This window comes from Polyodon spathula, chromosome 46, assembly GCF_017654505.1.
Source record: "Polyodon spathula isolate WHYD16114869_AA chromosome 46, ASM1765450v1, whole genome shotgun sequence".
Taxonomy (NCBI): Eukaryota; Metazoa; Chordata; class Actinopteri; order Acipenseriformes; family Polyodontidae; genus Polyodon; species Polyodon spathula.
Genome location: NC_054579.1, coordinates 2,050,272 through 2,075,271, shown reverse-complemented (window position 1 = coordinate 2,075,271; position 25,000 = coordinate 2,050,272). Strand labels below are relative to the sequence as shown.

General features: G+C 48.8%; 2 protein-coding genes and 1 non-coding gene across 4 annotated transcripts; all 3 read left to right on the top strand.

The window, feature by feature from the left end:
• The first annotated feature begins 2,582 nt into the window (after positions 1 to 2,582).
• On the top strand, positions 2,583 to 9,227 carry rpl3 (ribosomal protein L3). Its single transcript, XM_041237821.1, has 10 exons — positions 2,583 to 2,683; positions 4,306 to 4,498; positions 5,396 to 5,564; positions 5,976 to 6,111; positions 7,029 to 7,215; positions 7,534 to 7,694; positions 7,914 to 8,015; positions 8,556 to 8,651; positions 8,752 to 8,871; positions 9,083 to 9,227. Exons 1-10 carry the CDS (start codon positions 2,681 to 2,683, stop codon positions 9,125 to 9,127), a joined length of 1,212 nt encoding a protein of 403 aa, XP_041093755.1. The 5' UTR covers positions 2,583 to 2,680; the 3' UTR covers positions 9,128 to 9,227.
• On the top strand, positions 6,515 to 6,611 carry LOC121306229. The gene has a single exon (XR_005948183.1). It is a non-coding gene; the product is annotated as a small nucleolar RNA U83B (small nucleolar RNA).
• Positions 9,228 to 12,673: 3,446 nt separating the features above from the next.
• Positions 12,674 to 22,675, top strand: ift27 (intraflagellar transport 27 homolog (Chlamydomonas)). 2 transcript variants are annotated; one of them, XM_041237832.1, is made up of 7 exons: positions 12,677 to 12,896; positions 15,398 to 15,477; positions 16,360 to 16,419; positions 19,552 to 19,611; positions 20,175 to 20,292; positions 20,736 to 20,845; positions 22,132 to 22,330. In XM_041237832.1, exons 1-7 carry the CDS (start codon positions 12,863 to 12,865, stop codon positions 22,228 to 22,230), a joined length of 561 nt encoding a protein of 186 aa, XP_041093766.1. In that variant the 5' UTR covers positions 12,677 to 12,862; the 3' UTR covers positions 22,231 to 22,330. The 2 variants fall into 2 exon arrangements, with proteins under 2 accessions (XP_041093765.1, XP_041093766.1); XM_041237831.1 differs by lacking the exon at positions 20,736 to 20,845 and having other exon boundaries at positions 12,674 to 12,896; positions 22,132 to 22,675.
• The last annotated feature ends 2,325 nt before the right edge of the window (positions 22,676 to 25,000 follow it).

The following is a 25,000-nucleotide window of genomic DNA, read 5'->3' as shown; positions in this document are numbered from 1 at the left end:
TCCTCTCTCTTTCCCTCCCCCACCCCCCTCTCTCTCTCTAGTCTCTCTAATACCCCCTGCTTCTTGAAGGGAGGGAGGAGGGGGGGGGGGGGGGGGGGGGGGGGGGGGGGGGGGGGGGGGGGGTGGGGGAGAGACACATTGCACAGGTGACCTGCTGCCGCGCGTTCACGACAGCTCCACAAGAACGCGCATTATTACCTCTAGTCAAACTGTGCGCATGTGCAGAGGTGTGTGTGCGTGTGTTGTTTACCAGAGGGTATGACGCGCGGGTCTGTTAAAAATGTCAAACAAACTAATTAATGCATTAATTAAGACGCCCTTATATGAACGCAGCGCCCTTGCTAACATGCTGTTGATTGCACCCGTGTTGCAGCTTCCCAAGCCCCTGGCATTATTATATATAGCCCGCTTCATTCACAGGCTGTATTTAAACCCACGCTGCCGCTGCCTTACTCTCGGGAAATTAGCAGACCGTGGAAAAAAACACAAAACCAGTAGCTATCGCCTTGACTGCGCAGGCGCGAATCCCCGGTCTCTGCCGGGGGGCTGTCATACAGGCGGGGATGGGAATGGAGTTTGATCCAGTCCCGGTTTTACTAGAGACGCTCCTGAGCTTGTTAGCGGGACACGTCGGGGCTAGGCGAGCTGCTAGCAGTAAAACCCGGACTGGATTATCCTTTAACAGAAACGGTAAAACCGAATAACAACGAGGGAGGGGAATGCTGCAACGCCCCCCCCCCCCTAGCAGTAGATGGGGTTCACTTAAACCGCCCCCAAAATAGACGAGGGTAGAAATGTGAAACGATTTGAAATGTCCACATGCCCTCTCAGTGTATTTGTATAGGACGCAGGGGGGAGGGGGGGGGGGCGGTCTTAATTGAGTAATTCAGGGTCCCGGTCACGCGGCAGAGGCTTTGTTCGGACGGGAGGGATATTTTTTTTTGGGGGGGGGGGGGCAGTCGTTTTTTCAAAGGGTTAATTAGTCCCAGTATTTGGAAATCAGCGACCTTCACAATATTCAAGATCCCTGTTTCATCCCGGACTGCCAGCACAGTCATTTATAATAATAATAATAATAAATAATAATAATAATAATAATAATAATAATAATAAATAATAACAATTATCTCAGAAGCGCCACCAGCTAAATTAGCCTTTGAATCCAGTCTGTATTGTGTTTAATGTATAGAACCAATTTACCCTATAGGATGGTGTAGTGGTGCTGTAGGACACCCTATAGAATAAACAAAGGTTTTAAAGAAATCCTATAGGATATTTTACAGGGCTTGACCGATCTGCTATAGAACTTTCTATCGGTTATTCTCATAAGGGGTATAGAAAGATATACAGACCCGGTGTTTCGAGTTTAAATTGTGATTGTGTTATTATACATTTTAACTGCTTCAGAGTTGCTTTTTTTCATGCACAGGGCCTGCGTGTTAATAATAAGCTTGCTTTCAATTAAAAACAATTGGGCTGGTTTTTTGGGGGCCGTTTTTAAGTAATTATTTGGGCTATAAACCCTGCAGAGATTTTGGTAACTATGGTAACCCTACATCGCCGGTTAATAACAATGCTGTTGCTGTTTTGGAGTTTAGCGAGTGTGTAGTGCGACCGGGAGCGAATAAAATACAAATGCAAGCTTTAAAAAAGCTTTCAGTGCAATAAACACTGCAGTGAACTCGTCTGATTTAGTATGTATTCTACTAACTGAGAAGCTGCGTGATTTATATACTGTGTGATTCATTGCATATGTGCATAGCGACCTTAAGAGACTGTAATTAGGATTAGGGTGCGATTAGGGTCAGTACCACCAAAACCACACTTTAATGCAACGATATCACTCAATTCACAATATCACTCAATTCACAATATCATTTAATTACATATTGAAGAAGTCTGGGTAACAGCGACACCTGCTGGTGTTTAATGGTATAGCACCACGTCTTTAATCAATGCTATGGCAATTAAACAACATTGCCTCTGTTCTAGAGCGTTCCACACTAATTAGGGGCATTTCTCCTTAGCACCTATAATTACTAAACAGGTTTGAGAATGGGGGTGAAGCACGACGCTGGCAGGGCTGCAGGGTCCGCGGTATTTGGGCTACTTTCCAAACACAGCCGCGGGGAATATGAAGGAGCCGCGGGTTGATAGTGTAATTAGATTAGCGGCACAGCTTTAAAAAGATGTTTTCGTGTTTTGCAGTATTGTTAGGGATCCAGCGCCGGCGTTAGTATTTCAATAAAGGGATCTCGCTGGTAATTGGGTTGCTGGTCTGGCGTGAGTGTTGTCCCTTCAGAGCTTCCGTATGGAGCTTGTTGCAGTTTTATATCAAATTTATACCAGATCTCTTTTCTTACAAAAGCTTTTAATTGCTTTTTTTTCATGCACAGGCCCGCCTGTTAATAATAAGCTTGCTTTCAGTTAAAAAAAAAAACAAGTAATTGGGCTGTTTTTAATTGATTATTCGGGCTGTAAACTCTGCAGAAATGTGGCAGCCCTGCAAGACGGGGCGGGGCGTGGTTTGGGGACGGGGCGGGCGGGGTTTATGACGGAGAGGGCGGTCTTTGGGCGTGGTTTGGAACGGGGGGGCGGAGTCATTTCCTCACCGCGTCGCTATAAAAGCGAAGCCCCTCCCTCGGCGCTCTCTCTCTCTCTCAACCGGACCGGAGACAAGATGGTGAGTGAAAAGAAACCGGAGAGACTCCCGGGTCTCAATCCGCGAACATCGGCGGCATGCCGGCGCCGAGCAGCCGGTAACCCGCCCAGGAGCGTCCCCCGGGAGCCCGTGTGACCTCCCCGCTTGAAATGGGCGAAGTGCGGCTCTGATTTCTGTGTGTTTCTGGGGTGTTTCTGTGTCCTCGCTGTAGTAAGGATGCCGCGGAGGGAAGATGGAGGCTCCCCGGGTCGTGTTTGGTTTCAGTGGGGTCGGTAGCGGAGCCCTCCGCTCTCTGTTAATGATAATAATAATAATAATAATAATAATGATGATAATAATGATAATGTTGATAGTCGTGTTTTATAAAGGCGTGCGCGCCTCCAGCCTGCGTGAAGAATAACGATGATAATAATAATAATAATAATAATAAATAATAATAATAATAATAATAATAATAAATAATAATAATAATCATTAATCCGCGTGTTATCAATCCTGCTCTATACCTTACAATAATTACACCGTGCACTTAAACTAATATAATAATATAGTAAAGTTACTTTAAGGCAAGTTGCGTAAAAGAATCGTTGTTTTTATTAACCTGTCGAGCCTCTCAAAACACAGTGTACCTGTCCTCTCTCTCGATATATATATATAAATATATATAAAGAAGTATAGATGCACATATATAAAGTGTGTGTGTATCTATATAGATGTGTGTGTATATAATATATATATATTTACACACACTATCTCCTATCTGTATATATTTGTCTCTATCTCTTATCTATTTGTAGCTGCTGTCTGTCTATATAGATATCTATCTCCTGTCTTTATACATCTCTATTCTATATATCTATCTAAAACAGGGCTTCTCAAACCCGGACCCTGGGGACCCCCTGCCCCGGCTGCTGGTTTCTATGCCAACCCAGCTCTCAATCACTGAACCAGACCCTTCACTGAACTGATCATGTGCTTCATGACACCTTTTCACTTGTTTCCAGCTCTTGAACAGTTTGCATATTTCAAGTCAGCCATAACATTTGATAAGTAACTTGAACTGCAAACTGTTCAAGAGCTGGAAACAAGTGAAAAGGTGTCATGAAGCACAATGAAGGGTCTGGTTCAGTGATTGAGAGCTGGGTTGGCATGGAAACCAGCAGCCGCGGCAGGGGGTCCCCAGGACCGGGTTTGAGAAGCCTTGCTCTAGAGGGAGATGTGAAATTTAAACCTTGCGAGACTTGAAAGCAGCCGTTTCCTGCAGCGCTGGGAGAGTCCATGAGCCCTCGCTCGCTGTGTTAGCGGTTTTGCCGTAGAATCCCAGAACTACAAGTGATGATAAACGATCGACGGGCGGGCATAATAGCGCTGGCACTGCCAGCCTTTGCTGAATGTCGATTTTGCTGACTGTAGTCCTGAAGGAGCGGGTTGCTCTGTGCTTTGGGTGTGATGGCTGCAGTGGCTCGGACTGCCCCCCCCCCCTGTGTGACGGCTGTGAGGCTCCAGTGCTTCTGACCGGACGGTCGACGCTCAAGTGATCTGCCAGGGTTCTGTTGCTGGGTTATTATTGGAGTAGATCCCTACTCTGCGCAGATTTTCAATATTCGGCAGCTAACTGTTTGTTTTTTCTCTCCCAATTCCAGTCCCACAGAAAATTCTCTGCCCCCCGCCACGGCTCTCTGGGCTTCCTGCCCCGTAAGAGGAGCTGTCGCCACCGGGGGAAGGTGAAGAGCTTCCCCAAGGACGACCCCAGCAAGCCCATCCACCTCACTGCCTTCCTGGGCTACAAGGCGGGCATGACCCACATCGTCCGCGAGGTCGACAGGCCGGGCTCCAGTACGTACCGCTCACTAGAGACTGACAGGGCAGCAGCTTAGCATGGTAGTGGGTTAGGACGGGCTCCAGTACTGCTCAGTAGAGACTGACAGGACGGGCTCCAGTACTGCTCAGTAGAGCAGGACAGGACGGGCTCCAGTACCGCTCAGTAGAGGCTGACAGGACAGCAGGTCAGGACGGGCTCCAGTACTGCTCAGTAGAGACTGACAGGACGGGCTCCAGTACTGCTCACTAGAGACTGGCAGGACAGCAGGTCAGGACGGGTTCCAGTACTGCTCAGTAGAGGCTGAGAGGACGGGCTCCAGTAATGCTCAGTAGAGAGTGACAGGGCAGCAGGTCAGGACGGGCTCCAGTACCGCTCAGTAGAGGCTGACAGGACAGCAGGTCAGGACGGGCTCCAGTACCGCTCAGTAGAGGCTGACAGGGCTCCAGTACCGCTCAGTAGAGGCTGACAGGACAGCAGGTCAGGACGGGCTCCAGTACCGCTCAGTAGAGACTGACAGGATGGGCTCCAGTAATGCTCAGCAGAGAGTGACAGGGCAGCAGCTCAGCACGCTAGCCTGTGTTCAGCCCTGGTGTTCAGTGGTTATTCAAACTACAAGTGATGAGATTCTCGACGGGCGGACAGAACAGGCCTGCCCTTGGCTGCCTTTGCTGAATGTCGAGCGCTGACTGTAGCTTCTGAATTTATTCCTCTTCACCAGGAAGCTTGATCGCTTTCTTTTTAACCTTGTTTGCGAATTGGTTGCCCGGAACACAGAAAATTCTAATGCAGGAATAGCTTTTGAAACGCAAGAGATCTCCTGTTTTTTCAGATTCAGGATTAGTGGTGTGTGTGTTTTTAAATTCGAAGCCCCTGACTCTCCTCCTCTGGTTTTGCTCCCTCCCCTCCTGCAGAGGTGAACAAGAAGGAGGTGGTGGAGGCCGTCACCATCGTGGAGACCCCCCCCATGGTGATCGTGGGGGTCGTGGGGTACGTGCAGACCCCCCGCGGCCTGCGAGCCTTCAAGACCGTCTTCGCGGAGCACATCAGCGATGAATGCAAGCGACGCTTCTACAAGAACTGGTGAGCCTGGGGGAGCGGGCAGGGGCGCTCCCAGTGCTTAGATAGCGCTGCAGAGCTCTGCATGAGGGGGAGAACGGGTTAGAACCAGGGGGGGGGGGGGTCTGCAACCTGTCAGTCGCACGCAGGAAGCAGTCGTTGACAGGGCTTTGCCGCCACTGTGTTCCGATCCTCACTAACGCTCCTCGTGCTGGCAGCTCCTCTCGGGGGTCAGCGGGGGGCACTCTCCCGACGAGCTGCAGGCTCCGCTGGCCGCGCCATGAGCCGAAACCCCGGGCCGCGCCCCTCCCTTCCGCTCGCACGCCCCGCTCCCACGGGGGTGTGTGATGAAGGGGGGTCGTGCCAACCTCTCTCTCTCCCTCTCTTTGTCCCTGTGCCCCCCTCCCTGTGCGTCTGTCTGCCGCCGCTCTGAAGGTATAAGGCTAAGAAGAAGGCTTTCACCAAGTACTGCAAGAAATGGCAGGACGACGAGGGCAAGAAGCAGCTGAACAAGGACTTCGATGCCATGAAGAAGTACTGCCAGGTGGTGCGCGTCCTCGCCCACACGCAGGTGAGGAGGAGGGGGAGGAGCTTCAGTCGCTGCGTGCGCGGTCGCTGGGGAACTGCCCGCTTGGCATTCTCACTGAATTGCAGTTTCCCGGTTTGCCAGGAGCGCTTGGTGACGGAAATAGGACTCCTGTTGCATAGCAGTATTCCAGGTTTTAGTACAGGCTTGATTAGCCACAGTGTGCAGGTAACCAGGCTTATTAAACTGAGTAAAACCAGGAATGGATCAGACCGCTCTGCAGTGGGAGTCTGATTTCGATCTGAAGCTGTGGAAGAGTTCTGTGCTTGTGTAGATTAAGCGTGTCGGTGGGAGTGGTTTATTTCCCCCAGTGTGTGTGATTTATAATCATTGCTGCAGAGTTATTCTGCAGAGTGATAATTGAAGGCAGTGGCAGGTACAGGGGGCTTTGTTCCTGTGATGAGGTCACGGAATCTCGCGCCAGGCATGGCGCCCGACCCAAAGCGTGAGGAGATATTCCATGCTGCCTTCCTTCTGAGGAACCCCCCCCACCCCCTAGCCTGTACCTGCCTGGAGGGGGGCTTTGTGAATTTCCAGAGCGTGATCAGTACTCTAGTGCAGTGGTACTCCTGCTCTCCAGATCCAGTCCAGGTTTTTACTCCCAGCAGGTTCTAGTGTCATTTTGAAGCTGCAAAGAGGCAGTTGACTGGTTTTAGCACCTGGTTGGAATGAAGACCAGGACTGGATCTCGAGGGCCGGAGTTGAGTTGCACTGCCCTGGTGTGACACGGCTCTGTGCTGCAGCTCCTGCAAGGCTGACTGTCTCTCTCTCCCCCCCTCCTCTTTCTCTCTCACCTCCCATTCTTTCTATCCCTTTCTCCTCTCCCCCTTCCATGTTTTTTTTCTCTTTCACTCCCTCCCTTTCTCTCTCCTCTGCCCTTCATCTTTCTCCCCCCCCCTCAGATGCGTCTGCTGCCCCTGCGTCAGAAGAAGTCTCACCTGATGGAGGTCCAGGTGAACGGGGGCTCTGTGGCAGAGAAGGTGGACTGGGCCCGCGAGAAGCTGGAGCAGTCTGTGCCCGTCGCCAACGTGTTCTCCCAGGACGAGATGATCGACGTCATCGGGGTCACCAAGGGGCACGGCTACAAAGGTGCGTGGCGCGGCCCTTGCTCGAGGGCAGGCTGCATGAACACTACCCACATTGCATCTCTCTCGCTGCTGTATTTCTCTGCGGTAACCCGCTCTAAGTTTGAAAGTGAAGCGGTCCATTCTGGCAGGCACAGGGCAGTCCGACAGAGAGAGAACGCCGCGCTGCCTTCCTTCTGAGAAACTCCCCCTGTACCTGCCGGGCTTCGGACCTCGGCTGCAGGAACAGCCCCCGCCCGCCCCGGGGAGCGGCTGTTTCCAGCCCGCTGTGAAAGCCGCCTCGCTGTTCCCTTCAAGTCTTGCTCCTCCTGTCTCCCTTCAGGCGTGACCAGCCGCTGGCACACCAAGAAACTTCCCCGCAAGACCCACAGAGGCCTGAGGAAGGTGGCTTGCATCGGAGCGTGGCACCCTGCCCGCGTGGCTTTCTCCGTGGCTCGGGCTGGGCAGAAGGGGTACCACCACCGGACCGAAATCAACAAAAAGGTGCGAGCGTTCGGGGAGCCGGGATAGCGGGGACAGCGTTTCACGGTTTTTACATTTCTCTCTTTCAGTCTGTTTTAGCGTACAGGTGAGACTGCGGAGCTGCGTGTGGTTCAGTATTGTTAACACGGCTTCGACTGCGAATCTAAAACGAGCGAATTCTTCAGGGCGAAGCTGCGGCTCTTCTGTAATTGTCTTCTGTTCTGCCTCCCTCCTCTCCAGATCTACAAGATCGGTCAAGGCTACCACACCAAGGACGGCAAGCTGGTGAAGAGCAACGCCTCCACAGAGTACGATCTCTCCAACAAGAGCATCAACCCCCTGGTGAGCAGGGAGAGGATCCCCCCCCCCTTTCCCCGGAGCTCAGAGCTGGGCTCTCGTCTCGGACCTGCCTGGCAAGTCCGGGCGAGGGTGCAGCCTGCGAACCGTCTCGGTTCAGAGTCTCGAAGCAATCCTCCAGGCTCTCCTGGGAGACGCTGGAGCTCGGGGCAGGATGCTGCCTTCCTTCGGTGAACGAACCCAGATTTCCAGCTCCAGGCACAGCGCTGCTTCCACGCCGAGCCTCGTTTCAGATGCCAGTCACGCTGTCAGGCGGCTGATGTCTCTCGTAAAGCACGTTGAAAGAGCCGTGCTGGACAGAGACTTGTTGCGTTGTTTTGGATCCCTCTGCCCTCTCTCTCATCTGTCAGTCACTACAGATTATAATCGAGCAATCTATTTCTGTTGACGTGTCCGACACTCTGCTCCAGCTAAACTAACAAGCTGGCATTGCGAACTCTTAGAAGAGCGCCGCCCTGCTGGGCGAGGCTCTGGAAGCCTGTGTAGTGATGGGAAGTAATGTGTGTGTCTTCTCTCTCTCTCTAGGGAGGGTTTGTCCACTACGGCGAGGTCACCAATGACTTTGTGATGCTCAAGGGCTGCGTTATCGGAACCAAGAAGCGAGTCCTGACCCTGCGCAAGGTGAGATAGTCTCCTGGCTTCACTCTTGTGTTTTCTAAAGGCTGTGCGTGTTTTTGCTGGCCGGGTGGCTGAGCCTCTTCTCTCGAATCCTTTCTCGCAGTCCCTGCTGGTGCAGACGAAGCGGCGCGCCCTGGAGAAGATCGACCTGAAGTTCATCGACACCACCTCCAAGTTCGGACACGGTCGCTTCCAGACTGCCGAAGAGAAGAAGGCGTTCATGGTGAGTGAGGAGACACGCACGCACGCACAGCGCGCGAGGGACTGTGTACAGACACACGCACACAGATGCTCGCGAGGGAACGGTGTGCTGTCTTTTATAATTGCCACCACAGATGCCAAAGCAGGGCTGAGAACCAAGAACACAAACGCACATTTCCTTCGCTTTGGTGCTCTCTTGCACGGCTAACGGTATTCTCTTGTCTTCTGTACAGGGACCCCTCAAAAAGGACCGGATTGTGAAGGAGGAGACGGCATAGTCCCGGAGACGCACGCGGGTTGTCCTTCCCCCTGGTTCTGTCCAGTCTTTCAGCAGGAATATACTGCAGACTGTCCAATTAAAAATGAAAGCGTTTTAAACACTGTCTTGGTTTCTTTTCATGTGGTGTGTGTGGATCTTCAGAGGTGTGGAAAAGAGTTGATTAAATACAGCAAGCGCTGAGCTAGATCAAGCTTCTGTCCTTTGCCTTTGCTTGACTTAATTCAGCTTTTCTGGAATCATTCCCTGAAGCTTTAGATGCGGGACTAGGTACTTGGTGAAAGTCTGTCTTGTTTTCTTCATGTGTAGTTTAGGGGCGGTGCTGGGATCGGAGGACTGGTGTGCTTTTAAAAATCTCCTCCCATCCTGTGCGGTGGAGTTGAGTGATTTATGTAGAGCAGAGCTGCTTGTGCCTTCCCCACAGCTCAAGAACTGTGCCCTGTGTTTGCAGGCTGTGCGAAGCCGGCTTGCTGTGTTCGTTCCTTGTTCTGCGAGCGTGTTCCCTGCCCTGCTGCTGTGCCCCTGCCAGTCTGCATTACTGTGTAACCCAGCTGTGTTCTGGGGTGCGATCCGTTCAGCGTGTTGCAGGACTACGTGCTCTAGAGTGGGGGCTCCTTTCGAGTTTATCAATGTATTGCCTTTAAAACCATTAGACCCCTCGGCGCTTGCGCAGCCAGCCTCTGTGGTTTTGCTGGAGCGATGTCTGGCAACGGTTGCTAGGCACGCAGCCCAGGGGGTTTGGAAGCACGTATTCCATGCGTGTGCGGAGTCCTGAGCTGGAGCAGCAAAAGAGGCGGAGTTAACCAGATTTAAATTGTTTTAATCAGTTAACTAGAGAAATGTTTTTTTTTTTTTCCCTCCCTTTTGCTCTTACAGTAATGCAGTATACCTGCTCCGTGCTTTGCCCTGCGTGTTTGGCAGTTCGTTGGTGTTTGAGCGGGTATTACAATCTGAGCGGGAGTTTAAATATTGTGCAGTGACGTGGAGAGGGTGCCTGGCGCCCCCTGCTCCAGAACGCTGGAGTGTTCTAAACCGGGTCATATATGTGCTCTAGAACGCTCTCTAGCACGGGTCGCACAGTGCTGCTGCAGCGGTCTGTGTGACAGATTCACAGGGAGGGGTGTAAACGTGTGCGGGGCTCTGGCGGTCCTGCAGGTGAAACAGAACAGGTGCGTGCAGTTAAAAACACAAACTGGCTCATATATATATAAACAAACTATTCATAAAATAAATACATAGTGATGATGTACTTATTTATTTATTTCATTTGTTAAAAGCTGCTATTGTATTGTCACGCTGCCTTAAGATAATTAATAACCAGCACGGATTTAGCAAAGGGTTAGTGCATTAAACACAGTGGAAAGAGCAGAATACATGAATCGCAGCAGAAATACAGTAGAAAGAGTGCATTAAATACAGTGGAAAGCAGCAGAATACATGAAATAGTGCATTAAATACAGTGGAAAGAGCAGAATACAGGATAGCAGCAGAATACATGAAATAGTGCATTAAATACAGTGGAAAGAGCAGAATACAGGATAGCAGCAGAATACATGAAATAGTGCATTAAATACAGTGGAAAGAGCAGAATACAGGATAGCAGCAGAATACATGAAATAGTGCATTAAATACAGTGGAAAGAGCAGAATACAGGATAGCAGCATAATACATGAAATAGTGCATTAAATACAGTGGAAAGAGCAGAATACAGGATAGCAGCAGAATACATGAAATAGTGCATTAAATACAGTGGAAAGAGCAGAATACAGGATAGCAGCAGAATACATGAAATAGTGCATTAAATACAGTGGAAAGAGCAGAATACAGGATAGCAGCAGAATACATGAAATAGTGCATTAAATGGAAAGAGCAGGATGGAAAGAGCAGAATACAGGATAGCAGCAGAATACATGAAATAGTGCATTAAATACAGTGGAAAGAGCAGAATACAGGATAGCAGCAGAATACATGAAATAGTGCATTAAATACAGTGGAAAGAGCAGAATACAGGATAGCAGCAGAATACATGAAACAGTGCATTAAACACAGTGGAAAGAGCAGAATACAGGATAGCAGCAGAATACATGAAATAGTGCATTAAATACAGTGGAAAGAGCAGAATACAGGATAGCAGCATAATACATGAAATAGTGCATTAAATACAGTGGAAAGAGCAGAATACAGGATAGCAGCATAATACATGAAATAGTGCATTAAATACAGTGGAAAGAGCAGAATACAGGATAGCAGCATAATACATGAAATAGTGCATTAAATACAGTGGAAAGAGCAGAATACAGGATAGCAGCAGAATACATGAAATAGTGCATTAAATACAGTGGAAAGAGCAGAATACAGGATAGCAGCAGAATACATGAAACAGTGCATTAAACACAGTGGAAAGAGCAGAATACAGGATAGCAGCAGAATACATGAAATAGTGCATTAAATACAGTGGAAAGAGCAGAATACAGGATAGCAGCAGAATACATGAAATAGTGCATTAAACACAGTGGAAAGAGCAGAATACAGGATAGCAGCAGAATACATGAAATAGTGCATTAAATACAGTGGAAAGAGCAGAATACAGGATAGCAGCAGAATACATGAAATAGTGCATTAAACACAGTGGAAAGAGCAGAATACAGGATAGCAGCAGAATACATGAAATAGTGCATTAAATACAGTGGAAAGAGCAGAATAATTAGGATAGCAGAATACATGAAATAGTGCATTAAATACAGTGGAAAGAGCAGAATAATTACTGTGCAGAATGCATGAAACAGCGCATTAAACACAGTGGAAAGAGCAGAATACATTAGCAGCAGAATACATGAAATAGTGCAAATACAGCAGAATGCATGAAACAGCGCATTAAACACAGTGGAAAGAGCAGAATAATTACTGTGCAGAATGCATGAAACAGCGCATTAAACACAGTGGAAAGAGCAGAATAATTACTGTGCAGAATGCATGAAACAGCGCATTAAACACAGTGGAAAGAGCAGAATAATTACTAGCAGCAGAATGCATGAAACAGCGCATTAAACACAGTGGAAAGAGCAGAATAATTACTGTGCAGAATGAAACAGGCATTAAACACAGTGGAAAGAGCAGAATAATTACTGTGCAGAATCGGTTGAGGGAAGGTTCAGGGCTCACTTCACGTGTTGATTCCCTCCAGTTTAAAGGCAGCTCCTGAACCCTGCTCTGTGTCGCGGTGTCCCGGAATCAGGGGGACAGGTGGCGACCCCGCTTCTAATATCAATACCTTTCATAATGTTACCCGCAGCGCCCCCAGGCGGGTTTGGATAAATCACCAATCACAGGCGAGCCTTGATCCTTCTCCGCGGAGAAACCAGACCAATCAGCAGCGACGAGGTGACGCGCGAAGCCCCGCCCCGCCCAATCGGGTGCTTCCACTGAGCGAACGGGCGGGGCCGAGCGGAGCGGGGAGGGGCTTCGCGGAGGAGTCTCCTGATAGGCGGGCGTGGAGATAAACCGCCCAATAGAAAGCGAGAGCCGCGTCGGAGTGGCAGGGCGTTGGACCGGTTACATTCGGCAGGCTGGGTTGCTAAGGAACGGCGGCGGAAGACGAGGGACCGGAGTCTGCACCCGGAGAAGCCGAACGGGTTTATTATTAATAATAATAATAATAATAATAATAATAATAATAATAAACAGTAATTAGGGCGCGCAATCAGCAGGGTTCGGCGGGTTCCTGCCAGCCGTTGCCATGGTGAAGCTGAGGGCGCGGTGCGCAGTGGCGGGTCAGTTTGCAGAGAGTTTCTGGATAAATTCACCTCTTTCTCTTTCGATTATAAACTCTCTGAACTCTCCTTCTGGATAAACGAATCGCAATTAATAACCCCGCAGCGAGCGCTTGCCGCTGTTTGTTTGTTTGTTTGTTTGTTTGTTGTTTGTTTGTTTGTTTGTTTGTTGTTGGCGACTCTCTCTCTCTCTCTCTCTCTCTCTCTCTCTCTCTCTCTCTCTCTCTCTCTCTCTCTCTCTCTCTCTCTCTCTCTCGTTTTTAGAGTCCCGTCGCGACGATTCGCGTTTAAACTAAAACAGATAAATGCAATACAGACCCGTTAGGTAAATCGTTATAATCGAGAGAGACAGAGATAAACACAAACAACAACAACGACGCGTCTCGTCCAGTTGTCAAGGTAACGCAGCTAAGCCTCCTTTCGTGACAGCGGCTGAAATGAATGCCGTGCGGAGCAGCTTATTAATAACAATCTATCTATCTATCTGTGTGGATATGTATCTATCTAGATATCTGTATAGCGCCTTTCACAGCGGAGCGCCCTCACAACGCGCTTTGCAAGAGGCCAGGGCGTGTGAGCTGAGAATCAGCTGCAGAGTCTCTTACAACAACGCCTCACCCCAATCTAGATATCTATCTATATAGATATGTATCTATCTAGATATCTGTATAGCGCCTTTCACAGCGGAGCGCCCTCACAACGCGCTTTGCAAGAGGCCAGGGCGTGTGAGCTGAGAATCAGCTGCAGAGTCTCTTACAACAACGCCTCACCCCAAAGACGCAGCGCAAGGGGGTTCAGAGACTCGGGGGTCACACACACAGGGAGGCAGGGGCTGAGCTGGGATTTGAACCCGGGTCCTGCTGGTGCCGAGCCCGTTTCGTTAGCCGCTGGACCCACACAGCCGCCTCCAGGGTTAGCAGCGTTAGCAGGGCAGCCCAGCGAAGCAACAGAAGGCCAGAGCGATCAATGTTTGTTTTATATAGCGCCTTTCCTAGCGGAGCACCATCACAAAGCGCTTTGCAAAATCCATAATACATCAAACACAGAGAAATGCATCATACATGAAATAGTGCATTAAATACAGTGGAAAGAGCAGAATACATGAAATAGTGCATTAAATACAGTGGAAAGAGCAGAATACAGGATAGCAGCAGAATACATGAAATAGTGCATTAAATACAGTGGAAAGAGCAGAACACAGGATAGCAGCAGAATACATGAAATAGTGCATTAAATACAGTGGAAAGAGCAGAATACAGGATAGCAGCATAATACATGAAATAGTGCATTAAATACAGTGGAAAGAGCAGAATACATAGCAGCAAATACATGAAATAGTGCATTAAATACAGTGGAAAGAGCAGAATACAGGATAGCAGCAGAATACATGAAATAGTGCATTAAATACAGTGGAAAGAGCAGAACACAGGATAGCAGCAGAATACATGAAATAGTGCATTAAATACAGTGGAAAGAGCAGAATACAGGATAGCAGCAGAATACATGAAATAGTGCATTAAACACAGTGGAAAGAGCAGAATACAGGATAGCAGCATAATACATGAAATAGTGCATTAAATACAGTGGAAAGAGCAGAATACAGGATAGCAGCATAATACATGAAATAGTGCATTAAATACAGTGGAAAGAGCAGAATACAGGATAGCAGCAGAATACATGAAATAGTGCATTAAATACAGTGGAAAGAGCAGAATACAGGATAGCAGCAGAATACATGAAATAGTGCATTAAATACAGTGGAAAGAGCAGAATACAGGATAGCAGCAGAATACATGAAATAGTGCATTAAATACAGTGGAAAGAGCAGAATACAGGATAGCAGCATAATACATGAAATAGTGCATTAAATACAGTGGAAAGAGCAGAATACAGGATAGCAGCAGAATACATGAAATAGTGCATTAAATACAGTGGAAAGAGCAGAATACAGGATAGCAGCAGAATACATGAAATAGTGCATTAAACACAGTGGAAAGAGCAGAACACAGGATAGCAGCAGAATACATGAAATAGTGCATTAAATACAGTGGAAAGAGCAGAATACAGGATAGCAGCATAATACATGAAATAGTGCATTAAATACAGGAAAGGCAAATACATGAGCATTAAATACAGTGGAAAGAGCAGAATACAGGATAGCAGCATAATACATGAAATAGTGCATTAAATACAGTGGAAAGAGCAGAACACAGGATAGCAGCAGAATACATGAAATAGTGCATTAAACACAGTGGAAAGAGCAGAATACAGGATAGCAGCAGAATACATGAAATAGTGCATTAAACACAGTGGAAAGAGCAGAACACAGGATAGCAGCAGAATACATGAAATAGTGCATTAAATACAGTGGAAAGAGCAGAACACAGGATAGCAGCAGAATACATGAAATAGTGCATTAAACACAGTGGAAAGAGCAGAACACAAGGGGGTCACTTGTTGTATTGTCAATGCCTCTCCAGATTGTGTTTTTTTTTCTGTAGGAGATGCCTCTGTTGGGAAGAGTGCTTTGACGCAGCTGCTTCGCAGCGACGGGACTCACTTTCAGAAGAACTACACGATGGTACTGTGGGTTCACATCCACTATCAGAGGAACTGGCCAGTCAATCAGAGACCTTCTGAATCGCATGCAGGAGGCTTGCTGTGGATCCAGTCCAGCCCGTGTGAAAGGATACAGTGGGTCACTGTGTTCTGAATCGCGTGCTGTGGATCCAGTCCAGCCCGTGTGAAAGGATACAGTGGGTCACTGTGTTCTGAATCGCGTGCTGTGGATCCAGTCCAGCCTGTGTGAAAGGATACAGTGGGTCACTGTGTTCTGAATCGCGTGCTGTGGATCCAGTCCAGCCCGTGTGAAAGGATACAGTGGGTCACTGTGTTCTGAATCGCGTGCTGTGGATCCAGTCCAGCCCGTGTGAAAGGATACAGTGGGTCACTGTGTTCTGAATCGCGTGCTGTGGATCCAGTCCAGCCCGTGTGAAAGGATACAGTGGGTCACTGTGTTCTGAATCGCGTGCTGTGGATCCAGTCCAGCCCGTGTGAAAGGATACAGTGGGTCACTGTGTTCTGAATCGCGTGCTGTAGATCCAGTCCAGCCCGTGTGAAAGGATACAGTGGGTCACTGTGTTCTGAATCGCGTGCTGTAGATCCAGTCCAGCCTGTGTGAAAGCTGTTTAAAATATTTTCAGAGTGAAACAGGTTTTAAAAGGCGCTGAATCTCTAAAGGACCCTCAGCACTGCGTCTCCAGCCGAGCCCCACCCTTGCCTCTGGGGTGTAGCGGCCTTGCCAGACCCTACAAAGAATCCCTACCCAGGACTGGAACCGCTAGATCCAGGACGGATGCTGTTTTGCCAGGGCAGATCGCCCCTGAGGCGTTTAGAGCAGCTCTTCAGTGTTCAGCGTGTTGTGAGTCCGACCCTAACTTCTCTCTGTTATTTTCATTTCTAGACCGCAGGAGTGGAGATTGTGGTCAAAACGGTTAACATCCCTGACAGCAGTGACAGCGTCGTGAGTTCATACATTATCTATCTATCTATCTGTCTATCTGCCTATCTGTCTATCTATCTATCTGTCTGTCTGTCTATCTATCTATCTATCTTTCTATCTCTCTATCTCTATCTATGTATATCTATCTATCTATGTATCAATCTATCTCTCTATTTAGCTGTCTATCTATGTATCTATCTATCTATTTATCTATCTCTCTCTCTATCTAATCTGTAAGCGATACTCCAGTGGTCTAAGTGGACCACACTGTAACAACTGAGCTGCATTGTGCCTGATTGTCCAGCAATCTCCCTAACCTCTAACAAATGCCAGTCAGAGGAACGCCCAGGCTCTGTGTGTGTGTGTGTGTGTGTGTGTGTGTGTGTGTGTGTGTGTGTGTGTGTGTGTGTGTGTGTGTGTGTGTGTGTGTGTGTGTGTGTGTGTGTGTGTGTGTGTGTGTGTGTCTCAGTGTGTGTGTGTGTGTGTGTGTGTGTGTGTGTGTGTGTGTGTGTGTGTGTGTGTGTGTGTGTGTGTGTGTGTGTCTGTGTGTGTGTGTGTGTGTGTGTGTGTGTGTGTGTGTGTGTGTGTGTGTGTGTGTGTCTCAGTGTGTGTGTGTGTGTGTGTGTGTGTGTGTGTGTGAATCCATTCATCTGGGATTGTAAAATGACTGCTGGACACTGCAGATTGAAAACAGAAGAGCACCACTGGTATTTAATTAACCGTTTCTATATGTGCTCGTTGACTCAGACAGCCGTCATGCATATCAGAACCTCCTTCGCTCTCTCGCTCTCCGAATACTGCAAGGGTTCTCTCTGGATCAATCGAGGGGGCTAATGAAAGACTTTGTAAAAAAGCACCTTTTCTAGTGCCAGGACGTCTCCCAAAAGACACGAGCACGCTGTTTACAAAACGCAGCGGAGAGCAATAAATTGGTATTAGAGATTGCTCTTTTAATCTGGGAGCTGTCGACAGCGTCAGCACCTCCTGGGTGCGGTGATAATGAGAGAGATGTTCCCCTCCTGCTGCTTCTTGTCCTCCCCCATCCCCTTCCCGGCAGTGATGAAGCTCAGGGGGGGCGGGTCACGTTGCACTGGGACTGTCCTGAGAGCACGCTTCACTGATCGTCTGCTTTAGAAACATACGGTGAGCTGCAGTGGTGAGCTGGTATTCAAGGCGTTTCAGCGAGTACAGGGCTGGGCGCAGCAGGCTTTCTGCCCCGCTCTCTCAATCCAGCTGGGCTCGCTCGTGTAAAGGAGGGCTGTCTTGGCTAGGTGCAGGTTTTCAATGGAAAGTCTTTTCAAGCTGTTGCGTTGATTGTAGTTTTAGTGAAAGGCTTTGTGATTGGCAGTGCCAGTCAGGAGGATTTCCTGGTGCAGCTTTTTTAAAGGACATGTAGAAATAGAAGGGTGAAATACAGACAGACAGACAGAGAGACAGACAGACAGAGCGCCTCCATGTACCCCCTCGTTCTCATTCTTTTTACACATTTGTAACGAAACATTTGTGGGTTTTCCTGAACCTGTTCATCTGTATTTTCTTATGGTCCCCACTGAATCACGTGAAGGTACGGATTTACCCCTGACTTCACATTCGGTAAAACCCTTTATATGCCTGGAGTAACTCCCTGATCCTGTATACTGCACCTCAGACTGGAGCGCTAGCAGAATGAGCAGGGCTGCCTGCAGTAACTCCCTGATCCTGTATACTGCACCCCAGACTGGAGCGCTGGCAGAATGAGCAGGGCTGCCTGCAGTAACTCCCTGATCCTGTATACTGCACCCCAGACTGGAGCGCTGGCAGAATGAGCAGGGCTGCCTGCAGTAACTCCCTGATCCTGTATACTGCACCCCAGACTGGAGCGCTGGCAGAATGAGCAGGGCTGCCTGCAGTAACTCCCTGATCCTGTATACTGCACCCCAGACTGGAGTATACTGCACCTCAGCTGGCAGAATGAGCAGGGCTGCCTGCAGTAACTCCCTGATCCTGTATACTGCACCCCAGACTGGAGCGCTGGCAGAATGAGCAGGGCTGCCTGCAGTAACTCCCTGATCCTGTATACTGCACCCCAGACTGGAGCGCTGGCAGAATGAGCAGGGCTGCCTGCAGTAACTCCCTGATCCTGTATACTGCACCCCAGACTGGAGCGCTGGCAGAATGAGCAGGGCTGCCTGCAGTAACTCCCTGATCCTGTATACTGCACCCCAGACTGGAGCGCTGGCAGAATGAGCAGGGCTGCCTGCAGTAACTCCCTGATCCTGTATACTGCACCCCAGACTGGAGCGCTGGCAGAATGAGCAGGGCTGCCTGCAGTAACTCCCTGATCCTGTATACTGCACCCCAGACTGGAGCGCTAGCAGAATGAGCAGGGCTGCCTGCAGTAACTCCCTGATCCTGTATACTGCACCCCAGACTGGAGCGCTAGCAGAATGAGCAGGGCTGCCTGCAGTAACTCCCTGATCCTGTATACTGCACCCCAGACTGGAGCGCTGGCAGAATGAGCAGGGCTGCCTGCAGTAACTCCCTGATCCTGTATACTGCACCCCAGACTGGAGCGCTGGCAGAATGAGCAGGGCTGCCTGCAGTAACTCCCTGATCCTGTATACTGCACCCCAGACTGGAGCGCTGGCAGAATGAGCAGGGCTGCCTGCAGTAACTCCCTGATCCTGTATACTGCACCCCAGACTGGAGCGCTGGCAGAATGAGCAGGGCTGCCTGCAGTAACTCCCTGATCCTGTATACTGCACCCCAGACTGGAGCGCTGGCAGAATGAGCAGGGCTGCCTGCAGTAACTCCCTGATCCTGTATACTGCACCCCAGACTGGAGCGCTGGCAGAATGAGCAGGGCTGCCTGCAGTAACTCCCTGATCCTGTATACTGCACCCCAGACTGGAGCGCTGGCAGAATGAGCAGGGCTGCCTGCAGTAACTCCCTGATCCTGTATACTGCACCCCAGACTGGAGCGCTGGCAGAATGAGCAGGGCTGCCTTCAGTAACTCCCTGATCCTGTATACTGCACCCCAGACTGGAGCGCTGGCAGAATGAGCAGGGCTGCCTGCAGTAACTCCCTGATCCTGTATACTGCACCCCACACTGGAGCGCTGGCAGAATGAGCAGGGCTGCCTTCAGTAACTCCCTGATAATCTGTCTCCTCAGGAGCTGTATCTCTTTGACTCCGCGGGGAAGGAGGTCTTTGCGGACGTGCTTGAGAAGCAGGTGAGAGAGGCTTTCTGTGGCTTGCAGCTCATTCTGTAGAGATGCACAGAAAGGGGCTTTTCAACAGCTGTGCATCGCCCTGTAGAGTGAACATTGCTTCATCAAATCGAATGAATGTTTCGTTAACATGTAGAATTGCATGCCGCTTTGTAGCTTCCCATCTACTTAACAAACTGACAACAATAGAAAATGTGACATCTCGAAATCTATCATGAAATACTACTGGAGCGGTAATAATAGCTTCCAGTAGACTTTTTGCAATATCATTTTGTAATATAGCATTTTGTGTGTGTGTGTATATATATATATATATATATATATATATATATATATATATATATATATATATATATATGTTAACAGATGTGTTTGAAGGAGTCTGTTAATTTCACAAAAACTAGGAACAACCAAGTTCTGTATGTTCCAGGTCACTTCAGCAGTTTGTTTGTGAGAATTATAATGATGATTTAGCTGCAGAAGACGATGAGTCCATAAAAGACTGTGAATCTGGACTGCCTCCGCTAATGCCTTGGTGCCGCTAACGTGCCGCTCTGTCTCTGCAGTGGGGAGAGCTGTCAGCCCTGTGCCTGGTGTTCGATATCACCAGCGAGCCCTCCTTCAGAAGCTGTGCCAAGTGGCTGGAGAGGGTCCGAGCTCAGTGCCACAGCCTGCAGCTGCCAGGTGAGGCATCAGCAGTGCTAATAAGAACCGATCAGAGGGTTAGATTGAGATTGACTTTCCTTCGGGCACCCTCTGCAGAGTGCAGAGTGGAGAAAGGTTTTCTTGGCTTTTTCCGGAGAAAAAACGACTAGAGACCCGGGCTTGATGTCTTTTTGATGATGTGGGGCAGGGTCCAGGCATCGGACCGGAAAGGGAACGTTGTAATTTCGAACCTGCTCCCACACTGGACCGCAAAGGGTTAAAGCAGTATTGCTTTGAAAAGAACAGGCAGTGTTTGAGTCAGGTAACAAACAGCTAGCTGGTAGAACAGTTCGATTATTGAACTGTGTATTTTCTGAACACGGTAACACTGTTGAAATGAATTCCCTTTGCCTGGCCCTTGCCTTGAAGCAGGGCCCCCAGCTGTGTCTGATGCGTGTGTGTGTGTGTGTGTGTGTGTGCAGGGATTCTCGTGGGCAACAAGACAGACTTGTCTGCGAGGCGTGCCGTGGAATTCACAACTGCTCAGGAGTGGGCCTTGAACCAGGGACTGGAATACTGTGAAACATCCGTGGTGAGTATCCCAGCTGTGGCAGGAACAACGAGAACCTGCGTTTTAAAAATGAACATCTCTCGCGGCCCGGGGGCTTTCCTTACATGGGAATCGGCTTCTCTCGCTTCATTTGATTTTGATACCAAGAGCGTTCTTGCCCTGGAGGGGAGGGGAGGGGAGGAATCCTCCTTCAAAGCACGCGCGGTACATTTATTATTTCTGCTTGCTGGCAGAATCGAGCGCTGAGAGTCGCAGGGAAGCTGGGAGAGATGGGTGATAAGGTGTTCTGCTTCCAAAGTGATTGATTTAGCCCTGCAGGTTCATTTGTAGTCAATTTTCTGACTTTGAAGGAGCATCTATAGCCATGGCCAAACGTTTTCCATCACCCTGTATGATGATGATTTTGCTTCATACAGTTGAATGAAACCTGCTTAATAATTTCTAAATCTAGCGTGGAATACCTCTGCGCTGCTCGGCACTCCAGGTAAGGTTTTGGGTCTGGGAGTAAGTTCCCCTGTAATTTTAACACTGAGAGAGTAAAAGGTGTTTTCAGGGGGTAAAATTCAACTCCTGAAGTCCTGAGTAATCTCATTCCTTACTGTACAGTCTTTGGTGGTAGTGTGGTAGGCGTTAACCCCTCGTGTTCGGTTTCGGGGTCCGTTTGACCCGACTCTAGTTTCCAATCAGCTTGGATGCTTTCTGTATAATATTGGATGGCTTTTCCTAAGTTGGGGGTCACGAACTTACACACAGGAAACCTTTGAGATGTTTGTTTTTTCTAGAACAGGTCATGTGTACTAATAAGATGTTTGGGGTCACCGTGACCCCCCTGGCGTTTATCTGTGTAGATTTGCGTGCAGGAATAAAACACACTTCTTCAATTTGTTATTTTATTGTTATTAGATTTGTATTATTATTTCTGGGAATGGCCGCGCCTGTCTGGAGATATTTCTAAACACACACTCTATCTCCACAAGGCAGGGCCTCGTTTTCCCTGTCAGTGTTGCAACAGCATCTCCCTGGTAAAGACACTCCAGAATGAGAAGCTCCCAGGCTGGCAGTCAAAGAATCACAGCTCCGGGACTGAAAGAGCAGACAAGAGTCAAACCTTTTGCAAATAAAAACATTTCATCAAGCTAAGGCTGTTTTTAAATTAGCTTCAGAAAATATTATACAGAAAATGAAGAGAGAAATAGCATTTAAGGTGACTGGAAACTAGAGTCGGGTCACATAGACCCCGAAACCTAACAGGGGGGGTTATGAGAAGGTATGAGGTCACCTCTTTCCTGATTACTCTCTTCTTGCAGAAAGAGATGGAGAATTACGAAGCCCCCTTTCAGAGCCTGGCTCAGGCCTTTCACAGGATCTACCAGGAGAGACTGGAGGTCATCCAGTCGCTCGCCTAGCAGAGGGACAAGAGGCAAAACCAGCAGGGACTGTTCCTCCTCTCCGCGCTCCAGCGACCCCTGCTGGCCGGGCTCCCAGCAAACTCGAGAATAATTGGGTGCATCTCCACGAATGAGAAGGACGGGTTCCCAAGGAGACTGGATCACGTTTCATCAAAAGTTCTCAAGCAAAATGAAAGCAAATTCGCTGTTGCTAATATTGGTGCATGATTGTATTATTTTTTTATTAACATGTTTCAGAGGGGGAATCAAAATTGCTCTGTTTAAAACTGAAGCCAGAATCGCAAAAGCATGAGAATGAAGCTATCAGATTCAGACAGAGCGGGATTTGATTCAAGGTAGATCCCTATATGAGTGTGATATATATATATATATATATCCCTTTCAGTCACTGTATAATTGTGCCATGTTAGCTTTCCCATCTATAAACCTCTTTTGTAATGCATAAAGGCTGGGTTCTTTATTCTTTCAAGTTTTGCCAAGGCAACTTCTCAAACTCCTCGCAAACGGTTTTAAAATTATAATTTGTTCTGTGTGTGTATTTTTTTTTTTTTTTTCCTGCAGTGTGTCGTGTTAGTTAGGGGGTCAGTTCTCGGTTCGTTGTCGTTTCGCGTCGATCTCAGAAGGGTCTGCTGAAACACGCTATCGTTGCGTCTTCTCATCGCGGAAGCTTCCCAAAGAAAGGCTGAAATGCCGGCAGCGATCTCCCAGCGTCGCTGTGCTTGTGTGAGAGGCAACTGGCCTTGACAGCGGGATGGAGCGGTCAGCTGGCTGATGGAAAGTCCGCTTTATCAGACTGATGCTTGTTGCTGCCGTTGTGGAGCCCCTGTCCTTCGGCACAGAATCAAAACACCGCAGAGCCGCTAACGGCCTGCTTTGAAGACCGTTCGAGAGGGACCGCCACCAGCCGTGAGATTGGTGGGATTCCCTGGAGAGACCGGCAGGGCCACGGGCTGTTTTAATGAAGACGTCCCGTGGTGCGATATTCACAGCCGTCTCTGTGTTGTGTAATGAGCCTCTCTCTGAGTCTCTGTGCGATTTCAATGTGCAGCCCAGCAGAGCCTGACTTGCATATTGATTGCAAGAGGCGTGCTCTGTGTGGAAATGCCTCCCCCCCCCCTTCTCTTCCATGCTACCCCCCTGCTCTTAACAGACGTCAGCTGAAATGTGGTTCGCACCACATTAGCCATTGCAGTGAATGACTAACGCAGGGCCCTGACAGTGAGATGGCTCTTGTGCTGTGTGGCATTAGGATGCACCTCTGCCTGGCGTCTCACAGCTGCCCAGAACAGTGCCGCGCTCTGCCTTGGCCTGTTAAAGAGCCAGTCGCATTGCCAACAGTCTCACAGGCCTGGCCATAGATGCTGTGAAGCACAGAGGCTTGTGCCTCAGGTTCCAGGCTGAGTGAGTCTCTGATACAATCCACACTGGCAAAGCAGCTCCTGGTTAACCAGTCCTGTAAAACCACAGGGTTGGGGTTTTCACATGAGCTACGATTGGAAGTTCAGTCGACAATTCTGCATCCCCTCGTATCCGCTGATCTGAGGCCAGGCTGGTTGAAATCTGGATCCCGCCTGCCCCCGATCGAAATGGGGCCACCCCAGTTCAGAGGGAGCGGACCCGGGCTGGACCCTTCTGGACCTCCCTCTCTGTCTGTCTCACGGATCTCGCGCCCCCCCAGCTCGCTGTTCGGTGTGTTCCCCAGATTGCAGTCTGGCGCCCGCGCCTTCACTACTTTCAAGAGCTTGTTTTGTTGGATCCGACCAATCAATCAATCAATCAAAACCTTGATTGATCCAGATGAGTCCATCGAGAGCAAATTCTCACTCCCAGTGACTCCCAGAGTTCTCTGCACTAGACTGTATTGAATTAGCTGCTCTCAGATCCCCAGTACAGCGCTGAGTTCTCTACACTAGACTGTATTGAATTAGCTGCTCTCAGATCCCCAGTACAGCACTGAGTTCTCTACACTAGACTGTATTGAATTAGCTGCTCTCAGATCCCCAGTACAGCACTGAGTTCTCTATACTAGACTGTATTGAATTAGCTGCTCTCAGATCCCCAGTACAGCACTGAGTTCTCTACACTAGACTGTATTGAATTAGCTGCTCTCAGATCCCCAGTACAGCACTGAGTTCTCTACACTAGACTGTATTGAATTAGCTGCTCTCAGATCCCCAGTACAGCGCTGAGTTCTCTACACTAGACTGTATTGAATTAGCTGCTCTCAGATCCCCAGTACAGCGCTGAGTTCTCTACACTAGACTGTATTGAATTAGCTGCTCTCAGATCCCCAGTACAGCACTGAGTTCTCTACACTAGACTGTATTGAATTAGCTGCTCTCAGATCCCCAGTACAGCACTGAGTTCTCTGCACTAGACTGTATTGAATTAGCTGCTCTCAGATCCCCAGTACAGCACTGAGTTCTCTACACTAGACTGTATTGAATTAGCTGCTCTCAGATCCCCAGTACAGCGCTGAGTTCTCTACACTAGACTGTATTGAATTAGCTGCTCTCAGATCCCCAGTACAGCACTGAGTTCTCTACACTAGACTGTATTGAATTAGCTGCTCTCAGATCCCCAGTACAGCTATTGAGTTCTCTACACTAGACTGTATTGAATTAGCTGCTCTCAGATCCCCAGTACAGCACTGAGTTCTCTACACTAGACTGTATTGAATTAGCTGCTCTCAGATCCCCAGTACAGCGCTGAGTTCTCTACACTAGACTGTATTGAATTAGCTGCTCTCAGATCCCCAGTACTGAGT